A 20,718-nucleotide genomic window follows, 5' to 3' on the forward strand; every position below is an offset into this window, starting at 1 on the left:
TACAATTCCTGAAACACAAAGCAATCACTATGAAGATGAAAACGAGAAGCATCTTTTAGGGATTTCAGACCACTGGGGACTTTGTGGCTGTCTGTGGAATATGGTTGTCAGCTAACCCCACTTTGCATAAATTCATAGCTAGCTGGTAGGCTCTCTGGCAGACACTTGTTAAAAGGAATCTGAGGGCCTTAAATGCCTAAGGGAGAAATTTCATTGTCAAGGAAAAATAAATCAACTTCATCTCCAAGAATGCAAAGTCAGGTGCAATTGCATTTTATAGCCATCAGTCATCTGGGTGACAGAATCTTGTTTTAAACTCTTGTATCCACCCCTCCAAGCATGGAGGAGATGCCTACTTTCACACGTGGCCAATGTAAACTCCTTCCTTGTGTTTTTGTTTGTTTGTTTTTTTAATGCCAGTCTTGGGCTTGAACTCAGAACCTGGACACTGTTCTTGAGCTTTTGTGTTCAAGGGTAGTGCTCTACCACTTGAGCTACAGTTTCATTTCTGGCTTTTTGTTGTTGTTGTTTGGTTGGGGTTTTTTTTTTTGGTGGTTAACTGGAGGTAAGAGTGCCAAAGACTTTCCTGCCCAGCCTAGTTTTGAACCCTGATTCTCAGAGCTCAGCCGCCTGAATAGGAGGTTTACAAACATGAGTCATCGGTGCAAGCCTCACTCTATTAGTTTGTTGTTTTAGTTATGATTTTTCAGTTTTAACTTTGACTCTTTTAATCAACCTTATTTCTTTTTTAAATTATCATCTTCAACTAGTTGTATAAACAGGCTTCAATCCAACATGTCAGTTTGTGAACCCAATGAATCTTTATCCACCTCACCCCTTCGTCATTCTCCCCCACCTCACCCATCCCCTCAGTTTCTCATTTTTCATGGTCAAAGCATGGATTCCAAACTAAGTTCCCTCTGTGGATTTCTATAAGGTGACATTAATAAGATTTCAATTCATGCTTTTCTCCTAAAAAACTCTTTTTTTCTCACATCGTCTGTCTTTGAATAAAATGCACTTGTCAGAAAATGAGATCTTTGTTTTGGGAAGATTCTGTCTTGGTCTAAGGAATAACCATTTCCTCTTAACCTAGGAATCTTGATTTGTAGAGGAGCCTTTGATTGGTGCCGAAGCAGGGCAAAAGAAAGCAAGAGAAATGAGCACCGACAATTGGAAGTGACAAATTTGTCAGGACTCTCTCTGAATTGCAAAAAGATGTTTTGTTCACAAGCTTCACCAGCCCCTGAGGGGATTCAAAGCTTCGCTAAGTCATTGGACTGAAGCAAATTGCATACCTCCTGACACGGTTAGTGATGACATCTATCTGTAGTGTTCTGCGTTTGAATTCGCCTGGGCTCTCGCTGGTTTTGATGGCTATTTTGATGAGCTGCTGAAAGTTGGTGGGCTCCAGCAGGAAACTGTAAATGAGATAGCTTCTCCCAGTGTGACAGCCCTGCTTATACCCATTCCTTTATGAATGATGCCATGTCACTTGCCACCATGGGCAGCGGTTTCTAGCATGTGTCCATATCAATGTGACCAAAGTGCTCGCAGCAAGGCGGGAGGGTGCAGTCCCTGACTCATGGCGGGGCAGTGTAATATTCCCTTTCAATAAACCACCGGAACTGGGAATCTAATGAGCATTTTAATTTCTTAATTATTCACCCAAGAAGATGCTGGAAATGGCAACAGCTATTCAGGCATGCAGGACTAAGATAGAGAGCTGATAGAGGGGGGCAGCATTTTTAGGGCTTTTCTGAACCGTTATTGTTAGGAAGTATGCTGTGAATCTTTCTACCTGAGCACACTTCTCACCTGCCTACCCCTGGGGAGGGAAATCGGAAGCATAAAGCAAAGCTCGCTCTGGTGTTCTTCCTATAAACTTAGCTTGGGGCAGCTTCATTTTTTCCTCGCTTGGGAGCCCCCAATTCAAGTCTCAGTTGGGAAAATGCTGAAATGCATGTGATTCCATACAGGTAACTATCTGCGACAGAGTTAAAAACATAGTCCTGAGGAGTAAGTGGCTGCTCCCTGGCCCTTCTGCTTATAAAGACACAAATTTCTTTCTGTACTCTTTCCTAGGCAACCATCCATATGTATCCTGTGGATAAACACACACTTTTTAGGAAGTGTTGAAATGTTTAGGTCAGAAGAGAAGGTTCTCAAAACGAGGACTTGGGAACAACAGAGAAACAAGTGCTAGAAAGAGAAAAATTATCAGGAAATGGAAGTGCACTTAAACCAAAAGAGGGAAAGAGTCCCTTGTTTAAGATAGGCAGAAATAATAAATTACATTTCTACTATAAATGCAAATTTGCCGGAGGAGAAAGATCAATGACAGGAAAGAGATTAAGGATGTAAGTGACCATTAATTAACAGTAAGTGATGCCCTTTGAAAGCTAATGTGACATTCACACGAGCAGTAAATGACTCAGTACAGTGGTGTTTCAACACTGATGGGAGCTGTCAACAGACCAGGAAAGAATCCTTGCTAATTCTAACCTCTTTGAATGCTAATAATCAGCCTCATATAATTCACTTGCACGGTTTCTGAGATGTAGGTCATGTTAGGGACTGAGCTACAATTCATTTGAAAGAGTAAAAGAGAAAGAGAATATTATAGAAATATTCCTTTACCTTCATTGTTTTGTTCATTTTGTATTTGTTTTGGGGGAGGGTGCGTGTGCGTGTGTGTGTGTGTGTGTGTGTGTGTGTGTGTGTGTGCGTGCACTGGCACTGGGGCTTGAACTCAGAGCTTGAATACTATCAGCTTGCTTTTTTAGCTGAAGCCTGGCACTCAACCACTTGAGCCATAGATCCACTTCTAACTCTTTGCTGGTTCATTGCAGATAAAAGTCTCACTTGAACTATGATTCTCAGATCTCAGCCTCTTGAGTAGCTAGGATTACAGGCATAAACTACAGATGTCTGGCTTTATTTTCCTTGTTTTTATGAGTTACTCTTTCACATATCATCCATGTATCATACATTGCTTGGAGTAGTTTTTAATGAAAAGAACAATTCTTAGTATATATCTTTACATATGGATTCATATATCTGAGTGATTATAAGGATATAGAGAGTTAGATGAAGTATGGTTCCATTGAATACTTACTACATAGGCCAGACACAGGGCTAAGTCAACTTTTTGTGTGAACGATCTCATCCAATTTTGTCAGCAGTCTTACCAGCTAGGCACTCTAGGAAGGGGCTTGATTATTTGTTATTACTGCAGCTGAGGGACCAGGAGCTCAGTGAAGCTCTCCAAAATCCTAGCTTGAAAACAAAGTAGCTGAAATTCAAGCACAGCTTGCAGCCCAAGGCCAAGCTCTTCAGCATGACTCTGAGATGTTTAGGAACAGTGACAAGTCAAGTCTGATGTGCTGCCTGGTGTACACTTTCTGTTGTTGGTGGTGGTGGTTGTGGTTTGAACTCCAGGCCTGGGCCTTGGCCATGAGCTCCTCAGCTCAAGGCTACCACTTGAGCCACAGCACCACTTCTGCCTGGTGTACATTCTTGAGCTGTTTTCTGAAATTGCTCCCAGATTTTGAATGTTTTATTATTTATTTTTGTGTGTGGAAGGGGTCATGGGGCTTGAACTCGGCCTGGGCACTGTTCCTGGGCTCTTCAGCTCAAGGCTACCACCCTGCCCGTGAGTCAAGCCCTACTTCCCATTTTCTAGAGGTTAACTTGAGATAAGAGTCTCAGGTCCTTTTATGCCCGGGCTGGCTTGGAACCTTGATCCTCAGATCTCAGCCTCCTGAGTAGCTAGGATTACAGGCGAGAGCCAATAAGCTCGGCATGAATGTTTTAGATGTGTGCCATACCTTACAATTTTATAATCTTAATTTGATCTTCATAAGTATACCAAATAAAAGTGAATTTATAGACACTGAATACCTAAGACATTCATCAGCTTGACCAGGATCACGAGACTAATGGAGACTGAAGTGAGAGACAGCATTCTCTCATGAAGCTGCCCTCCATCCCAACACACACACACACACACACACACACACACACACACACACACACACACACACACACACCAGAGCAGCCATGGATCTGCGATCAACTTGGTGTTTTATTTCCAGATCATCTGGATAGGAAGCCAGCAAAGCACCCAAGAGCAAATTTCTTTGTCACCGTGTCTTCACCCTGTGACCTTACCTATACAGGAGGCTGTGATCTGAGGATTGCAATTTGAAGCCTGCTAGGATGGAAATATTGGTGAGACTCCACTTTCCAGTTAACCAGCAAAAGGCCATAAGTGGCCAGACACAGGTAGCGCGTATCTATACTCCTAGCTACTCAGGAAGCTGAGATATGAGGATTGTGATTCAAAGCTAGCCCTATCAGGAAAGCCTGTGAGACTTTTACCTCCAATTAGCCATCAGAAAACCAGAGTGGAGTTGTGGCTCAAACTGGTAGAACACTAGCCTTGAGCAAAAATTGCTCAGGGACCTGAATTCAAAATTGCCAAGCCATGAATTCAAGTCCCAAATTGTTTTCTGCAAAGGAATCCATTTGGTATTTAATAGAATTTTCTCTATTTTATTTTAAGTATGCTTTTATCCTTTAAGTTAAATGTACAAGATTTCCATAGTTAATCATGTGTGGAAAATTTTCTTCTTGACCCAATCAAAAGCATTTTTATTTTTTCTAATTCTTAGTTTCCTGGTTGCCAAACTCCTTATTCATGTATGTAATTTTTCAATTGTCAGCTACATTTTAAAACTTGACAGTTCATATATGAGCTCCATGAAACCACAGAAAGTAGAGTATTGGAACATCCCAGAATAAACATAAATGCTTGATTTATAAAGCATCAATTATATCCTAACCTCCTAACCTTAAAGTATAATCCCAGAATTTTTAAAGTATGTTTTCTTACTTTTTGTTGTTGTTGTTTTGTTTCAATTTTGTTTATTTTTAGTTTGGTTTGGTTTGCCTTTTATTTAAGTCAGGTTTTCTTTCTTGCTATTTAATACAAGCTGGTCTTGAAGCTGCAGTTCTACCGTAGCTTCCCCAGTTCTGGGATTACAGGTATGTGCTACCATGCCCAGTTCTAAAGGGTTGTTTAAGATAGCATTCAAAATTCACAAGGCTTTAGTAGCTGCAATTTAAATACAACCATCTTAGAAAATCAGATTTGATGTAAAGTCTATAATACCAAAATAATGTACAGTTATCTGTAGTCATGGTGAATTTATAAGATTCTTTCTCTGGGCTGTTCTTAATAAAGTTTGCAACAAAGCCAAATCTATGTCAAATAATAAATATGCATTATCTGTACTTAAAGGAAGATCTGAAAGGGAGTGCCCTAAATGTAATATAACTTGCTCAGAATGTTTGATTCCTAGGGAAGCAGAGATTAAACAATTATAATGTTTTAACACCTTTTCCCCAGCTCTGTCGAAAAAGTCTCACTCTGTGATTTATAGATATACACATATATGTGTAAAAGGAGAAACAGTTAGACTGCTGGTCTCCATGTAGCTTGGTAGGGAGGCTGGCATTTTATAGCTGCACAGTAGCAACGTCCCATCATTAGTCTCTCAGAACACAGTTGTGTGTATTGTCTCTAGCGACTAAGAGTTAAAACTCAATGCCTCGTAAAATCATTGAAAGAACTCACCTACAGCAGATACCAGGACACAGGGCCACAGACGAGGCATCGAATTTGCCAATTGTTCTTCAGCAGGAGGAAAGTAATCATTCAACTACCAGGTGCAATGCCACTCAACTCTTCATGCTAGCCTTCCCCTTCGTCTCATTCTTCTGTTAGTTTGTTCTATCCTTACTTACCAGTACTGCCTTAAAAAGGCAAAACAAAACATTGCAATGAGACCAGCACCACACAAAGGTTGTGGAATTCATGCCATTACAAAACTCCTTAAATGGCTCTAACTTGGTTCTGTCCCAGTTTTAGATGCTAGCCAACAATTCCATCTCCCTGACAGGAGATAGCTAAGTGAATAATGTAATACAAGTGGAGCCCCTAAGGAGAGGAAATTTCACGCTAATATGATTTCCTTTACAGCTTTTACCTAAGGCAGTGCTCTTGCTGACATTCAGGACACTAATTTCATTAATAATTGAGATCCAAATAGCTGTCTTAAACCAGACTCATGCAGTAACATCTTCAGCATTTGGGAATGGTCATTAGACTCTCAAATTACAGAAAGCTAATGGGAACTTGGTATCATCTAATAAACAGCAAGCACAAACAATACAATGGAGAAGGTGCCTTTGGTTTTTTCCCAAGGACTTTTAATTAAAAGAAACATTGATTTTTTTTTTTGATAAATAGGAGTGTTTCTTCAAATTTTACTGACCCCCCTCCCAATTTGGAAAATAGCTTATCTAAGTGAAGGATTATACCAGCATGAGAACTACTGAAGTTTAATATCATCCAAAAAACACTTTTTAGGCCGGGCACCAGGGATTCAGGCCTGTAATCCTAACTATTCAGGAGGATGCGATATGAGGATTGTGGTTCAAATTTCAAGCAGGAACAGTGTGTGAGACTTTTACCTCTATATTCACACACACACACACACACACACACACACACACACACACATAAATCTGTGGCTCAAGTGGTAGAGTACTAGCCTTGAGTAAAAAAGTTAAAGTACAGAGCCAGCCCTAAGTTCAATTCGCAGTAACCAGCACATACAAATAAAGGAGTTTTGGGGGGCTAAGTATGCATAATTCTGTACAATAATTCTAGTTTCCATAGGCAGACTCTCTAGGCACTCCAGAAACAAAACCCTGGTTTCATTCCATTCCCAACATCTGCCTGCTTTTTATTGTAAGTGGAATTGTGGAGGCACAGATTTGTGCTAAAAAATTTTTTTGCGAGCAAAATGTAGGTTGGGGGAAGCGTATATTGGATTCTTATTCTCCTAATTATTCAGTCCCTTTGTTTAGAATTCATGAAATTCTCTACCTAATTTTCATCTACCAATAAAATAAAGCTTGATATATTTTACTAATATGAGAAGGAGAAAATGAGGATGAACTCTATAGCTAGGTAGCTAGCTAACTAGCTAGCTAGATAGATGATTGATAGTTTGTTGATAGAATAGACAGACAGACAGATAATGCTCAATATCACATTCTAGCCATGCATTAAGCAAGACAGACTCTAAGTCAAACCTTTTGGAAATAGTTCCCCTCCCTTACCTTCCCACGGTCTCGTATACCCATCTGTTACTAGAAAGCCATTATTAACGATGTGTAATACAGGTACATTACGACCTTCATTAACTAATTTAACAACAGTCTGGTGATCCTGTCTAGGATAGCTCTTGGCTGATGTCTCCTTCCAGGATGGGCAAGGTTTTCTGAGTGACTTCTCTTCAAAATAGTTCATAGTCAGATGCTTTCTGGCCTCTTGCAGGATCAGATCTCTCATTTTTTCATTACCCCTTTGAATGGGTTTAGTTGATTTACTCAATATTTTCAGATGCTGATGGTACCTGTCACCCTGGCTTTAATGTTTCATGAAAACTATCTCTTCTTTCTGACCTTCAAAACAGCACTTCTTGTCTAGAGAGAGCACTGTACTCACGCTTGATCTGATCATTCTTTTTGCCTCTCTTCCTAGGATGGGTGAGAGTGCAGTGATTCTCTTTGAGGCCTTTCAAGTAGGTTAGTGTATTTAAGAGAAAATCTTGAAGTGGGAAGGGGGCGGCTCTCTGAAGAACAACATGTGGCCAAAATTAACATGGCATGGCTCCAGTGGTAGAGTGCTTGCCTAGCAAGAGGGAGGCCTTGAGTTCAAGCCTTAGTGCCATCCAAAGTAAATAAAACCTCATCTGAGGTTTCAATCTGCCATTCTCTCATAGCATTCTGGTCCAGACCCATCATTAAGAATCAACCTAGAGGGGCCGGGAGTTTGGCCTAGTGGTTGAGTGCTTGCCTAGCATGCACGAAGACCCGGGTTCGATTCCTCGGTACCACATATATAGAAAAAAGCCGAAAGTGGTGCTGAGGCTCAAGTGGTAGAGCTCTAGCCTTGAGAAAGTCCAAGGACAGTGCTCAGGCCCTGAGCTCAAGGCCAGGACTGGCAAAAAAAAAAAAAAAAGAATCAACCTAGAAAAGTATTTCTTTGGGCACCATTCTTCACAGTTCCACAATTCTCTGTATGATGTCTCCCCATTATTTCTAAGTAAAACTATGGCACCTCTTTGATGGACCAATATCTTTTGGAAGAAGTATGGGTGGGAGTTTATTATGCAAACATAATAAGAAAATATTTATTATGCAAACAGCAACTGAGTTATGTGTCCTTTAAGACTACTAAATAGTTTTTAATTACTGCTATATCAGTTAATCCCATAAATATGCAAATGCAATTAGTTCACAAAATAGGCCTTAAATATCTTTATTCCTCTCCAACAAAGTTCTTTGAAGTTAATCGCTTAACTCTCTTTTGTTCCCTCCCCTGGCAGTGTGCTAAAATGGACAGGAATTTTGACAAATGTACATATTCAGGGAGAACCAAATTTTCTGTGCACATCTGGTCAGGCTGAAAGAAGGGGAAAAAAAGCAGAAATGGAACTTCAGCCAAACTCAAACATTTAATGAATGGGGTCTTATATATAATTTCTGTTACTTCATGGCATTGCCTTTGGAATTCAATATCAGGCTAATCACTAAGATGGCACTTCAAGTCCAAACCCACACCCAACATTTGGTTTTCCTCTGATTCGGAATTTCATGTTTAACAAGAGCAATGTATACTTCCTAGTCTCAGATGAATGAATGAATGAAATTTCCCATATCTCCAGCCCTGTGGTTTGTCTTTCCTGGCTTCCTATAGGAAGTCGTAGACCATAGGAGCTTAGGTCCAGGTCTTGGAATCAAGCATATTCTGTGCCTCTGGGCTAGATGCTTGTGGCTGTGGCCAAATTGTTTAATGCTTTTAAGCTTTAGTATTCACATTTGCAATCACAATTTAATAAGTGTGGAATTGGTTTTTTTTATGGCTGTTTAACAAATTTCCTCAAATTTAGAAGCTTTACAGAACACATAAGCCAGGCACTGGTGGCTCACACCTATAATCCTAGCTGCTCAGGAGGTTGAGATTTGAGGATCATGGTTCAAAGCCAGCCTAGGCAGGAAAGTCCATGAGACTCTTATCTTCAATTAACCACTAGAAAACTGGAAGTGAAGCTGTGCCTTAAAGTGATACAGCGCTAGCCTTAAGCAAAAGAGCTCAGGGACACAGCCCAGACCCTGAGTTCAAGCCCCTATGACCACCAACAAAAACAGAACTCATTTGCTAGCTTCCTTCTGTAGTCAGCTGTCCAGATACAGCATGGATGGATTCTCTATTTGAGGCCAAAATCATGGGGATGTACTGAAGTTAGTATATATCACTTCCTAAATCTGTTTGGTGATATCAAATTAGTGGATTAAAATCAGTCACAATGAAGGAATTTGTTGCTTGGGGATCAGCAGATGATAGAAATCAGAGTGACTCCTATCATTTGGTTACTAATGCCATAGCACGCACAGGACTCTGCCTTGACTGCTCCCATGTAATCTAGTGCCACAGGCGCTCGAGGGTGTTGTATTTGTCCACTGTTTCATCCCTTTTAGGATTCCGTAAACCAAACACTGTGAAGGTTCTACTGCACTGTTGTCCTTCTCTGCATCTCCAACAGAGCTTGACACCTGGTAAATAATTAAATGCTTCATTGAGTGTTTCCAGATAGACAGAAGAGCAAACATATAAACAGAAAAGGATTGGGGTGGAAACAAGAAGTGGGAGCAATCAGGGGCTCCGACTTTCTCACAACCACATCCACAGTGTTATCTCTTCCCAACCATCCCACAGAGGCAAGAGGATGGCTTGTGTTCAGAGCAAGATTGCGTTGAGTTGGTCAGATCCACAGCCAGTGAGTTAGATTGTTTTTTTTTAAAGCATGAAGCAAAGATACAGGTACTTCTTACTTTTCTTTGGTTCTCTCAGAAAATTCAGTGTTCAGGATCCCTGAGAGTCAGATATCCCCCCAAAGCCAGAAGAAGTGAGAACTTAGAAGAAACTTGGGAGAACTAAAGAGTTGTTCTTGCTTCTATGTCTGCCTCCAATTATATCTACTCCAAGAAACATCTTGACTACTTTGAGTGGCAGACAGTCTTAGCAAGCCCTACTATTCTAACCTTCTGTCCCTTTGAAGAGCAATAAAGTCTTGCTGCATGAGCCTGAGGGAATCTCTCCTGATCCATGGCTCCCTGTCAAGCTCTGTAGTTTTCTACTTTGGATCAACTTTGGAGTTTTCTGTGAAGAGGCTTGAATATAGTCACCCTAACAACCAGTTGGGTATTTTGGCTCAGGATCCAATTTCTGGGTATTTCCTTCTCTGTTGTGGGCTCAAGTAGGGTCCTCAATGCATATTTGTCCCTTAGTCCATTCCCTATGAGAGGAACTGTGGAGATGTAAAGAGCAGGAAGTTCAAGAGACTTGGGAATAGAAGTGACAGTTAAGAAACAGAACACACGAGGAAAAAAAATAAGTGTCCACAGATGGACAGAGAAGATGGAGATAGATAGAGGATCCTCAACTTAGAGTGGGAGTAGAGAGAGCCTTTTCATAAATGGCATCTGTGCTGAGTAGTTAGCTTGGTGAGGAGAGGGAAATGAAGGTTCCAGCAGAAGAAATGGCAGGAGGGTGAGATGAGAACATGATGGCTTCCAGGGGAAGTGACAGCTTCACTTTGCAAAATGGAAGGCAGATAATCCCAAACACATGTGAGTTGAATAGATTCGCAAGTCCATGACACAGAGTGTTAAGAGGGAGGTTAAAACAGGGAAGTGAAATATTGTATAAGTCTGTATAAGTGCTCTGATTATAAAGCTGTCTCGGAATGGCCTGTAGCAATTATTCTAAAATGCACAACAGCTGTATTTGTCCCCTTTCTGCCATTGCTGAAATTTACACTGTCATTGCTCCAGGAAGGAGGAAGGCTTGGCACTAATGATAGGCTGGCTGACGTTGGCTGGAGTGTGACAGACCTCTAGTTAGAGCCTTTAAAGACAGAGAGCAGAATGGTTGGGAATTGCAAAGCTCCCCAAAAAAGGTCTGTGGACTACATGTGTGATCACAGCGCCACCTTGTGGCACCTGTCTTGCCTGCATGAACAAAATTCTGAGCAAAGGAAAGGAAAAATTAGTTCTCCATAACTGAGTTCATACATCAGTTAGATCATCATTTTATTAGACTGAGGAAATAAAACATGAGAAATCTCCAGGTTACAAGTATATTGCAAATGCTTTCTATTTGGTGGAACCAGAATTCTTTGGTCTATTCAGACCAGCTCTTGTCTTCATAACCCTTCACTTCTGATTCTTAAAGTAACAGCCACGCCTGAAGGGTTGTGGCTCCTCATTGGATGAAGAGTCATGTAACCTTTTTCAGCACTTGTTTTTTTTGGCTTTATGTTTCTTGGTATGGTTATGACAAGGAGAGGGGGGGGGGAGGAATGGTTCCAGAACTTCTGAGTTCTTAGCCATCCTAGGTCTTATTTTTTTTTTTTTTTGTCCATCATGGGGCTTGAACTCAGGATCTGGGTGCTGTCGCTGAGCTTTTGTGCTCAAGGCAAGGGCTCTACCACTTTGAGCCGCAGCTTCATGTCTGGTGTTTGAGGGGTTAATTGGAGGTAAGGGTGTCACCGGGACTTTTCTGCCCAGCTGACTTTGAATAGCAATCCTCAGATGTCAACCTCATGAGTGGTGGGGATTACAGATCTGAGCCAAAAGCACCCAGCAGGGGTTATTTTAGGGGTTATTTTCTGACTCTAGGTCTGATATTCTGAACTAACAAAGAACAAAATTGCCAGGTCAAGTTCAGCCCTTGTCTTTTATCCCTACCATCAAATACTTTTCCTTCTTCCAACTCCACAGTATTTCTAGATCCTCATGGATGGCCCTCAGGTATTTTGCCTCAAGTGCCAATAGCAATTTTTCCTAATTCACTAAAGTGAAAAGGATGTAATAGTCGAAGAATAGAGATATAGGGCAATAATTTCTCCCACCCTTGGGTGAGAGAGGGGGAGATTACGGAGGCTGGAAGGGCAGTGGCGTGCTCTTTGTTACCTATTCCTCTGCTCTTTAGAAACAACAAGTGCCTGCTAACAAGGCTTCCTGATGGGGCACAGCCAGGGATTTGCATTTTAACTATATTTGTAAGGCTTTGGGAACTATGGTTAAGCGTCTTTAGGATCATTGCTGGAGTTTAAGGTGAAAATGCTTCACCATTCAAACCTGTAAGTTTGAGAAAGGAGAGGTTCCTGAGTATCATGTTGGGAAAAATAGGGATAAAACTGGGATTGCCCAGGCAAAACAGAGCCTGCAAGTACCCTGACTGTGGTTAGCCTTCTGAGTGGATGCTAGGACTTTACTCTGTCACTTGGCTTCTTCATTTGTCCTTTTCCAATCCAGCTCAAGGAGCATCCTCTTGGGAAGCTCTTCTAGGCTGTCTGATCTCTAGATAGCATATTCTTTATTTCCAGGTAAGGTGTCTCTAAACCAGAATCTTTTCCTCTTTGACCTGAGGCTATAGAGAAAGTTTAGAATCTTGGCCTGTAGGATTAGAAAGACTTCAGCAAATTTCTCAGTCTTTCTATGATGGTTTCTTTATTTGTAAAATAACTATATATATATATATATATATACATTTTTAAACACTCTACAGGATATTGTGAGGATAAGATGAGCTTATACATGCAAGAAACTCAATCACTGCCAAACTATTAAATGCTTAGTAATGTTTGCTGTTCCTTCAAGAATGCTTTGTTTTTTCCTTTCCAGAGTCAAGTATCAAGTTATTTTTTAAAATTTCAATAATTAATCAGAAAGACACCCAGTAATACCATGAAAGCCTGTCCTTGAACCCCTGCTGAAGCAGCAGCCATACGCAGCATTGTGATTCTGCCCACTTTTTATTTTAAGAGGTTTTGTTATGATTGCTTCTCCTTAGGAAAAAAGGAGTATTAAACTTTTTTTTTTTTTTTTGCCAATCCTGTGGCTTGAGCTCAGGGCCTGAGCGTTGTCCTTGGGCTTTCTCAAGGCTAGCACTCTACCACTTGAGCCACAGCACCACTTCTGGCTTTTTCTATATATGTGGAGTGCTGAGGAATCCAACCCTGGTCTTCGTGTATGCTAGGCAAGCACTCTTACCACTAGGCCAAACTCCCAGCCCCGAAGTATTAAACTTCTAAAGGCAAATTGGTGCTGGGTGTCAGTGGCTCACAATTGTAATTCTAGCTACTCAGGAGGCTGATATCTAAGGAACAAAGTTTGTCCTGCCTGTGAAACTATTACCTCCAATTAACCACCCAAAACAGCAGGAAGTGCAACTGTGGTTCAAGTGGTACAGCGCCACCTTGAGAGAAAAAGCAGTGTCCATACCCTGAATTCAAGCCCCAGTACTGGCACAAAATAAAGGAACAAAAAGCAAACTGGTATTACTTTTGCTCTTTTTTTTTTTTTTTCCAGTCCTGGGCTTGGGCTCAGGGCCTGAGCTTTGAGCTTTGTCCTTAGGTGTTCTCAAGGCTAGAGCTCTACCATTTGAGCCACAGCACCACTTCTGGCATTTTTTTCTATGTATGTGGTACCGAGGAATCAAACCTGGGTTTTTGTGCATGCTAGGCAAGCACTCTACCACTAGGTCAAACTCCTGGCTCCTCAATCTTTTTTTTAATTTTAGAGATGAGGTTGCAGCTCAAGTGGCTTTGTGCATGTCTAGCAGGCCTGGGGTCTGAGAATGTAACCAGACCTATGCCATCATGGCTGGAGACAACAGCAGTCTTCCACTCTCTGTAACAATAGTATGCCTTTAATCTTTTGCTTTTATTAAGCACTCATAGAATGTGTGGCGTGAGTAATACAATGATAACTCACATATGGATGTACTTTTTACTTTGTTCCTTCTCTTCCTATTTTTTTTTTTTTTTTTGGCGGTGGGACTGGTCGTGGGGCTTGAACTCAGGGCCTGGGCATTGTCCCTGAGTTTCTTTGGCTCAAGGATAGTACTTTTTCCCTTGTAACACAGTGCCACTCGCTGCTTTTTCAAAGTAGTTTATTGGAGAATCTCACGGATTTTCTTCCCTGAGCTGACTTTGAACCGTGACCCTCCAATCTGAGCCTCCTGAGTAGCTAAGATTACAGGCATGAGCTACCATTGGTTAGCTTATTTGTAATTATAACTGCATGCTTACTTTCCAAAACAATGTTATGATTTGTAATTTGTATAAAGGGAATTAGAAGCTGAGTGCTGATGGCTCATGCCTGTAATCCTAGCTATCCAGGAGGCTGGATTCTAAGGCTTGCAGTTCACAGCCAGCCCAGGCAGGAAAGTTCCTGAGCTCAAGGACATCGCCCAGCACCTGAATTCAAGCCCCAGGACCAGCCAAAGGGAAAAAAAGGAATTAGATTGTATGTCATCTTCTGTGATTTGATCTGTGTTTCACAACACCATTAGCTCTAATGACTATACAACAATTTATCAATGTAAGCTGTTGATACTTTGCTTTCTGTTTTATTACAAGTACATTTTTGTACATGCCTCGTGGTATAAATGTGTAAGCTCTTCTAGGATACTTAGGCAAGGGATTGCTGGTCATGAGGCATTCATAATTTTTCCATTTTAGTAGTTAGTGCTGAGTTGTGTTCTGCACTGGAACCGGTAAGGCTCTTGGGAAATCTGACCTCCACCCTTGGGTACCAAGTGTCTGACAGGTGTTCCGAAGAAACAATTTTAGGACATATGAATGGAGACCAAAGAAGTTTATTAGTAAAGCAAAGCAAACCAAAGATAGTACACAAATCAGACATGGGTGTGGGCATGTCTGATCATCTAACAGGTGTTTAGAAGCAGTGTTTGCTGAGAAAAATGGACTCCTAGCTTGGACACACAAGTTAATGAGCAGGATTAATACTAGACTCTACCATGTTGTACCTATGTCTGCAGTGCAGAGCCATTCTCTCTCATGGTCACTCTGCAGCCATCTTGGAATCCAAGAGGGGCCAGACCCCCTGCCAGGTGTTGGTGACTCTTATTGTAATAGACCATCAGACCCTCTGAAGACTCTAGGGGCCGCCTCTGTCTGCCTCTGGACACACCTGTGGCTTAGGACTGTTTTAACTATGTATACCTTTCCTTTGTTCCCGGTTTCCTATCTAAGCTTGTATTTTATGTTTACACAGTGAGGACAACTGAAGAAGAATTTGAAGTGCTGTGTTCCTATAGCTGCCATATAACAGAACTTTGTCTATTTTTCACTATTTGGCTGATAGGGGTGAATAGCCAGGCCTGGCCCGTGAAAGTCCAGCAGTGTGGGCCTGGGATCTAAACACTGTGTTAGTAACAGGTACTTGAAGTGCTCTACCATGGTTGAGTTGGGGTTGGGGCTTAAATACGCCTTTAGGATGAGTGTCACCTTTGTTGTGGACACCTGGTGTGTTCAATCATTCTTTTTTGTTGCTGGTCTGGGGCTTGAACTCAAGAGACTGAGCACGTTCCCAGAGTGCTTTTGCTTAAGGATAGTGCTCTACCATTTTGAGACATAGCTCCACTTCTGATTCTCTGGCGGTTCATTGGAGATACACAGTCTCATAGACTTTCCTGCCTGGCTTTGGAGTGTGATCCTCAGATCTTAGCCTCCTGTGTAGGTAGGCTTATGCATGAGCCACTGGCCTCCCAGCTTCAGTCATTCTTATTGTGGCATGTTTTATCAAGTGGGTCAAGACATATTATATTTATTCATTTGTTTATTGTGCTAGTCCTGAGGCTGGGTCTGGATGCTATTCCTGAGCTTTTATTTGCTCAAGGCTAGCACTCTACCACTTGAGCCACAACTCCACTGCTGGCCTTTTGGGTGGTTAATTGGAGATGAATTTCAACTACTTTCCTGGGTTCTCAGAACCATGATCCTGGCCTTTGAGTAGGCAGGATTACACACATGAGCCACGGGAGCCTAGCTGTTCTTACATGGTGTTGCAGACCTAAACCAGGACTTTGTGGGTTTTAGATAAGCATTTACCCTGAGCTACATCTCCAGCGCTTGTAGCCTTCTGAACTGAGCAGCTATTGGTTCCTGTGATTCTCAATCCTGCAGATGGCCACTGACTGTGTGTCAGTCCAATAATGCATCTTTCATAATTATATACATATTCAATTGGTTCTGTTCATGTACAGAGCACTGGATAATATAATTACATACATCCCACATCTTGGACAGATTATAAAATTAATTTTTTGAACAATAAAATGTTTTCAGATACATTTTCTTAATGCATAATTTGTTCTAATTCTTATATATGATCTAATTCTTAAGTGGTGATAACAGAGACATACAGTCTACTGTAAGAAAGGCCATGTTTATAATTTCTTCAAAAATTCACTTCTGACTAGAAGAGGCTCATGCCTATTATCCTAGGTTACTCCGGAGGGTGAAGATCTGGGAGAGAGCAGTTTAAGGCCAACTTGGGCAGGAAAGTTCTCTAGATGCTATCTCCAAAGAGCCAGAAAAAAATTTGGCTGGAGGCATGGCTCAAGTGGTTGAGCACCAGTCTATCAAGTGTGAGGTTTTGAGTTCAAACCTAGCACTACAAAAAAAAATTCTGACTAAATTATTAATGGAAAGGAATCCATAGCTCAGGGATTAGTCATATTTGGCAATTAGCTGTAGCCTTTGGTTTCCAAATCTAGTTGCTCAGAAGCCATTAGAAAAATGATAGCCAATGTGCATATATGGGTGTTAGGTGTTGAACCCAGGACTTGTGCATGCTCAATAAACTGCCTACTTTTTCTTTTCTGTTTCTTTCTTTCTCTTTTGTTGGTCTTGGGGCTTGAACTCAGGGTCTGGGCTTTGTCCTTGGGCCTCTCTTTGCTCAAATCTGGTGATCTCTCACTTGAGCCACAGTACTACTTCTTTTTCTGTGTAGTTTGTTAGACATAAGACGCTCCTGGACTTGGTCCTGCCTGCCTGGGCTGTCTTCAAACCATGATCCTCAGATCTCAGCCTCCTGAATAGCTAAGATTACACGTGTGAGACACCAGCACCCAGGCCATGCCTCCTTTTGATATCTGACTCCAGTGAGGCTTTCCAGCTGATAACTAAGGAGCATGTAGATGTGTCCATTCAATACGATTAATGGATGGGGTGACTATCTAATGACCATATCCAGCACCCCCAGGAAGCTGTGGGAAGCCGAGAGGACATGTGCACTGTGAGGCTGATTATATAAAATTCTAGATAAACTTTACTTCATCTAGAGGCCTGTTGAGAACCCTATTGCAGAAAGAGGACTAATCAAAACTCACAGCCTACGCTGGCCAAATTGCATTCGTGGACCCTATTCAGGAATACGGCTGTGGGAGACCTCTGATGAGACTTTAAGGATCTTAAATAAGGATGATGCAACTACTTATACACACTCAACTAACAGTTCTAAAATGAATGTGCAAAGCTAAATGAAGGCTGTCTAAAAATACAGTAGATATGTAGAAACAGAGCTTTCTTCAGAAGACTTGCCCAACAAGTGTGAGGCTTGGGTACTGGCAAAAAGAAGAAAAGAAGGGGAGTGGGGGGGGAGGGAGGGAAGAAAGCTTTCTAACAGTGTAGGAGTTTGCAAAGCTGCAAATGGAATGGACTGGGAATCAACTTTCCAGGTGTAGTGGCTCATGTCTGTAATTCCAACACACAAGTGGCTTAGGCAGGGAGATAAAAGTGGGGGGGGGGGTCACAGTTACCTAAGTCAGGTAATGACACCCCTTTCCTCGCTGTTCTGTCTTCAGGAATCAACTTGTCCTGCAGTGATATCCAGGTTGAAGCGAGGGATGGATTTTGATTCCATAGGAAATAAAAGAGAAAATCTAAAGTTAAAAAAAAAAAAAAAAGGAAACCAAGTTAGACAGTCACCAGCCACAACCGTAAGCAGCAGGTTGGACGGGGCGAGTCGGACCTGTCCTGTGTGTGAGGGGGGGTCCTGTGTCTGCCCCCAGGTTCTGAGGGAGCAGCCACCTTGGCCCAGGCCTCCCCCCCACACACCCCCGCCCCCCAGAGCCATCAGGCCTCCAGGGAGCGGCACCTGACCTGCTGAGACTACGGAGGGTGTGTGACGGCCGGCCACCACCACAGACCCGGCGGCTCCGAGCCCCGTCCTCCCTCCTCCTCCTCCTCCTCCTCCACAGGGCGGGGCGGGCCATCCGACACCCCTGACGGGGCTCCCGGGCAGCGGTCCGCCGTACACGCAGCCTCCACCCCGCGGGGAAGGAGAAGACGACTGGAGGGCGCTGCGCCCTCACGGCCCACTTCCGGGATCCCCGAGGAGCGACCCGCCGGGGTCCCGACCCGCCGGCCGGTGTGGGGGACGACGGGGAGGAGGAGCCCGAGGAGGAGGAGGAGCATGGGAAGGGGGCGGGGCCAGCGACCGCGGTCACGTGACCGCCGCCGGGTCAGAGTCCGACGTCAGCGGGAGCACGCCGGTCGGCTCTGCCCTTGGCCGCGCGCTCTGCGTGCGCGCGCAGGCTGGGGGCGGGGTCGGGGGCGGGGCCTCTGGCCGCGCGCGCGCTGCGGGTGGAGGCGAGACCCGGGGTGCTGAAGGCAACCGGGAACCCGGCGGGGGCGCGGGCGCGGACTGGACGCGGGCGGGGGCGGGACCTCCCCGTGCTACAGGGAGGCGGCGGCGGCGGTGGTGGCGGCGGCGGCGGCGGGAGCGGGAGCCTGGCGGTGACTCGCCGAGGGGTGCCTCGGCCATGACGGCGGAGCTGCAGCAAGACGAGGCGGCGGGAGCGGCCGACGGTCACGGCTCGGTGGGCCTGCGGCGCGATGGGGAGCGGGGCCCCGGGGAGAGAGAAACGGGCCCAGGGGCTGCGGCGGCGGGGCGGGGGGGGCGCGGCGCGGGCCGGCGGAGGCCCGGCGGGGCCTTGTCGGGCGGCGGGCGCGCCTGGCAGGTGAGCAGGGCGCCCCGGGGAGGCTGCGGGGCGCTCGGGTGCGGGACTCGGTCTCTCGGGGGTCCGTGGGCCCCCGCTCCGGAGGGCTTCGCGCACGGGGTGGTCCGCGTCGGGGTGGGAGCCGGGGGGTGGGGGGGCGTCCGCCGGGGACCCGGCTTCTGGGCCCCGAGGAGAAACTTGGGAAGGCGGCGGGGCGGGTGGTTGGGGGTTCGAATGGATGGGATGGAGGCATTGTTTAAAGGGGCCTCAGGCAGACCGGTTATCGCACTTCAATCCGGGGCTCGTCAGCCAAGTGAGAGACCCGGGTCCCCGGTCCCCGGCCTCCTGCCCTCGCAGCCCTGCTCTGCTTTCTCTCTTCTTCTTTCTTTCCTTCCTTCCTTCCTTCCTTCCTTCCTTCCTTCCTTCCTTCCTTCCTTCCTTCCTTCCTTCCTTTCTTTCTCCCCCTTCTTCGAAACAGATCTGCTTCCCCAATGATTGCATTCATCACTCTAGGTTTTAAAGGTGGGGGGGGACAGTGTAACGAATAGGAGTAGGTACACTGATTATTTTATACTGTGCTAAGAAAGCTTAAACAACAACAACAACAACAACAACATAAAGATTGCTGGGCTAAGATGGCGAGATTATAAGAACACTGGTTTGGGAGCAAACCCAACTGCCAGTGTCTGTGTGAAGAAACTTGGGAAAGTGAGCAATTTGAGAATGTCTTCTAATGTTACTTTGGAATGTTCTAACTTAATACTACCTCCTCACCCCTCAAGTACCCTTTCTTTTTTTTTTTTTCTTTCTTTTTTTTTTTTTAAAGACAGCATAGGAAATCTGCAGCAGATTTTTTGCGTATAAGTTTGGGAGTGAGAAATTTCATAAAATATTTATAATACAAGCTGTCAGATATTTCCAAGCTGGAAGCCTTTTAAAAGCCTTTTTAATTTTATTCTGTTTATTTATTTATGAAGCTACTGATCAAACCCAGGGCCTGGCACTTGCTAGGCAAGGACTTTGCTAGTGAGTTGCATCCCAGCCCTTTTTTATTCTTTTGATTCGCTCAAGACCAGGAGTTTATAACAAAGAAATGCTTTTTAAAACTTATGGAGTAGAAGATATCTCCAAGGCCTGGACTCCATGGTGAAACTGCAATTTCTAATGGATATATTATTGCTAAGTGCTCACCAGAGCTTTTTTTTGGAAATTGAATCAGGATTTTTCTCTGTTTGAGAGATCAAACTGGTTTATTTGTTCATAGGATAGTGACTTAAAAAAACAGGTGGGGGGCTGAGAATTTGTGGTAGAGTGCCTGCCTAGCACCCACGAAGACCCAGGTTCAATTCGTCAGTACCACATACATAGAAAAAAGCCAGAAGTGGTGCTGAGGCTCTAGTGGTAGAGTTCTGTCCTTGAGAAAGTCCAAAGCCAGTGCTCAGGCCCTGAGCTCAAGCCCAGGGCTAGCAAAAAACAAAACAAGTGGGAAAATTTTAGCTTTGTGACAGTCCTTTTGATTTAAACACAAGACTATTTTAAGGGAAAGTAAGTCATATTTAAATTTGTTCAGGCTCTGTCATTTAAAGACCATGTGCTTGTCAATCTGTGGCATCTTCATTTACCTCTGCCACAGTTTGAGTAGTGGCCCCAATTTCAGTAGTCTCTGTCTGAGGGTTGAGTCTATGAGGAGTTTGATGAGCATTTGTATAGAAGTCATTGCTATTTTGGGAAGGCTTGGCACTTGTGGGACTTTTGGCTGGCTA

General features: G+C 43.7%; 1 protein-coding gene and 1 long non-coding RNA gene across 8 annotated transcripts in view; one reads left to right on the forward strand and one right to left on the reverse strand.

The window, feature by feature from the left end:
- Positions 1–5,680: 5,680 nt before the first annotated feature.
- On the reverse strand, positions 5,681–18,385 carry LOC150045555 (uncharacterized). Of its 2 annotated transcripts, none has more exons than XR_016532809.1 (3): positions 18,117–18,385; positions 17,774–17,896; positions 5,681–5,816 (listed from the first exon to the last, which is right to left on the reverse strand). It is a non-coding gene; the product is annotated as an uncharacterized LOC150045555 (long non-coding RNA). The 2 variants fall into 2 exon arrangements; XR_016532810.1 differs by lacking the exon at positions 5,681–5,816 and adding an exon at positions 9,584–9,693.
- A 359-nt stretch (positions 18,386–18,744) lies between these two features.
- Usp28 (ubiquitin specific peptidase 28) overlaps positions 18,745–20,718 on the forward strand; it is a 58,885-nt gene continuing 56,911 nt past the window's right edge. For all 6 annotated transcript variants that reach the window (XM_090319489.1, XM_090319493.1, XM_090319495.1 and 3 more), the window contains exon 1: positions 18,745–18,835. In XM_090319489.1, coding sequence (XP_090175615.1) covers positions 18,779–18,835 — 57 coding nt within the window. In that variant the 5' untranslated portion in view covers positions 18,745–18,778. The remainder of the gene's footprint in view (positions 18,836–20,718) is intronic.

The sequence above is a fragment of the Megascapheus bottae genome, chromosome 27, assembly GCF_031878675.1.
Source record: "Megascapheus bottae isolate mThoBot1 chromosome 27, mThoBot2.hap1, whole genome shotgun sequence".
Classification (NCBI taxonomy): domain Eukaryota; kingdom Metazoa; phylum Chordata; class Mammalia; order Rodentia; family Geomyidae; genus Megascapheus; species Megascapheus bottae.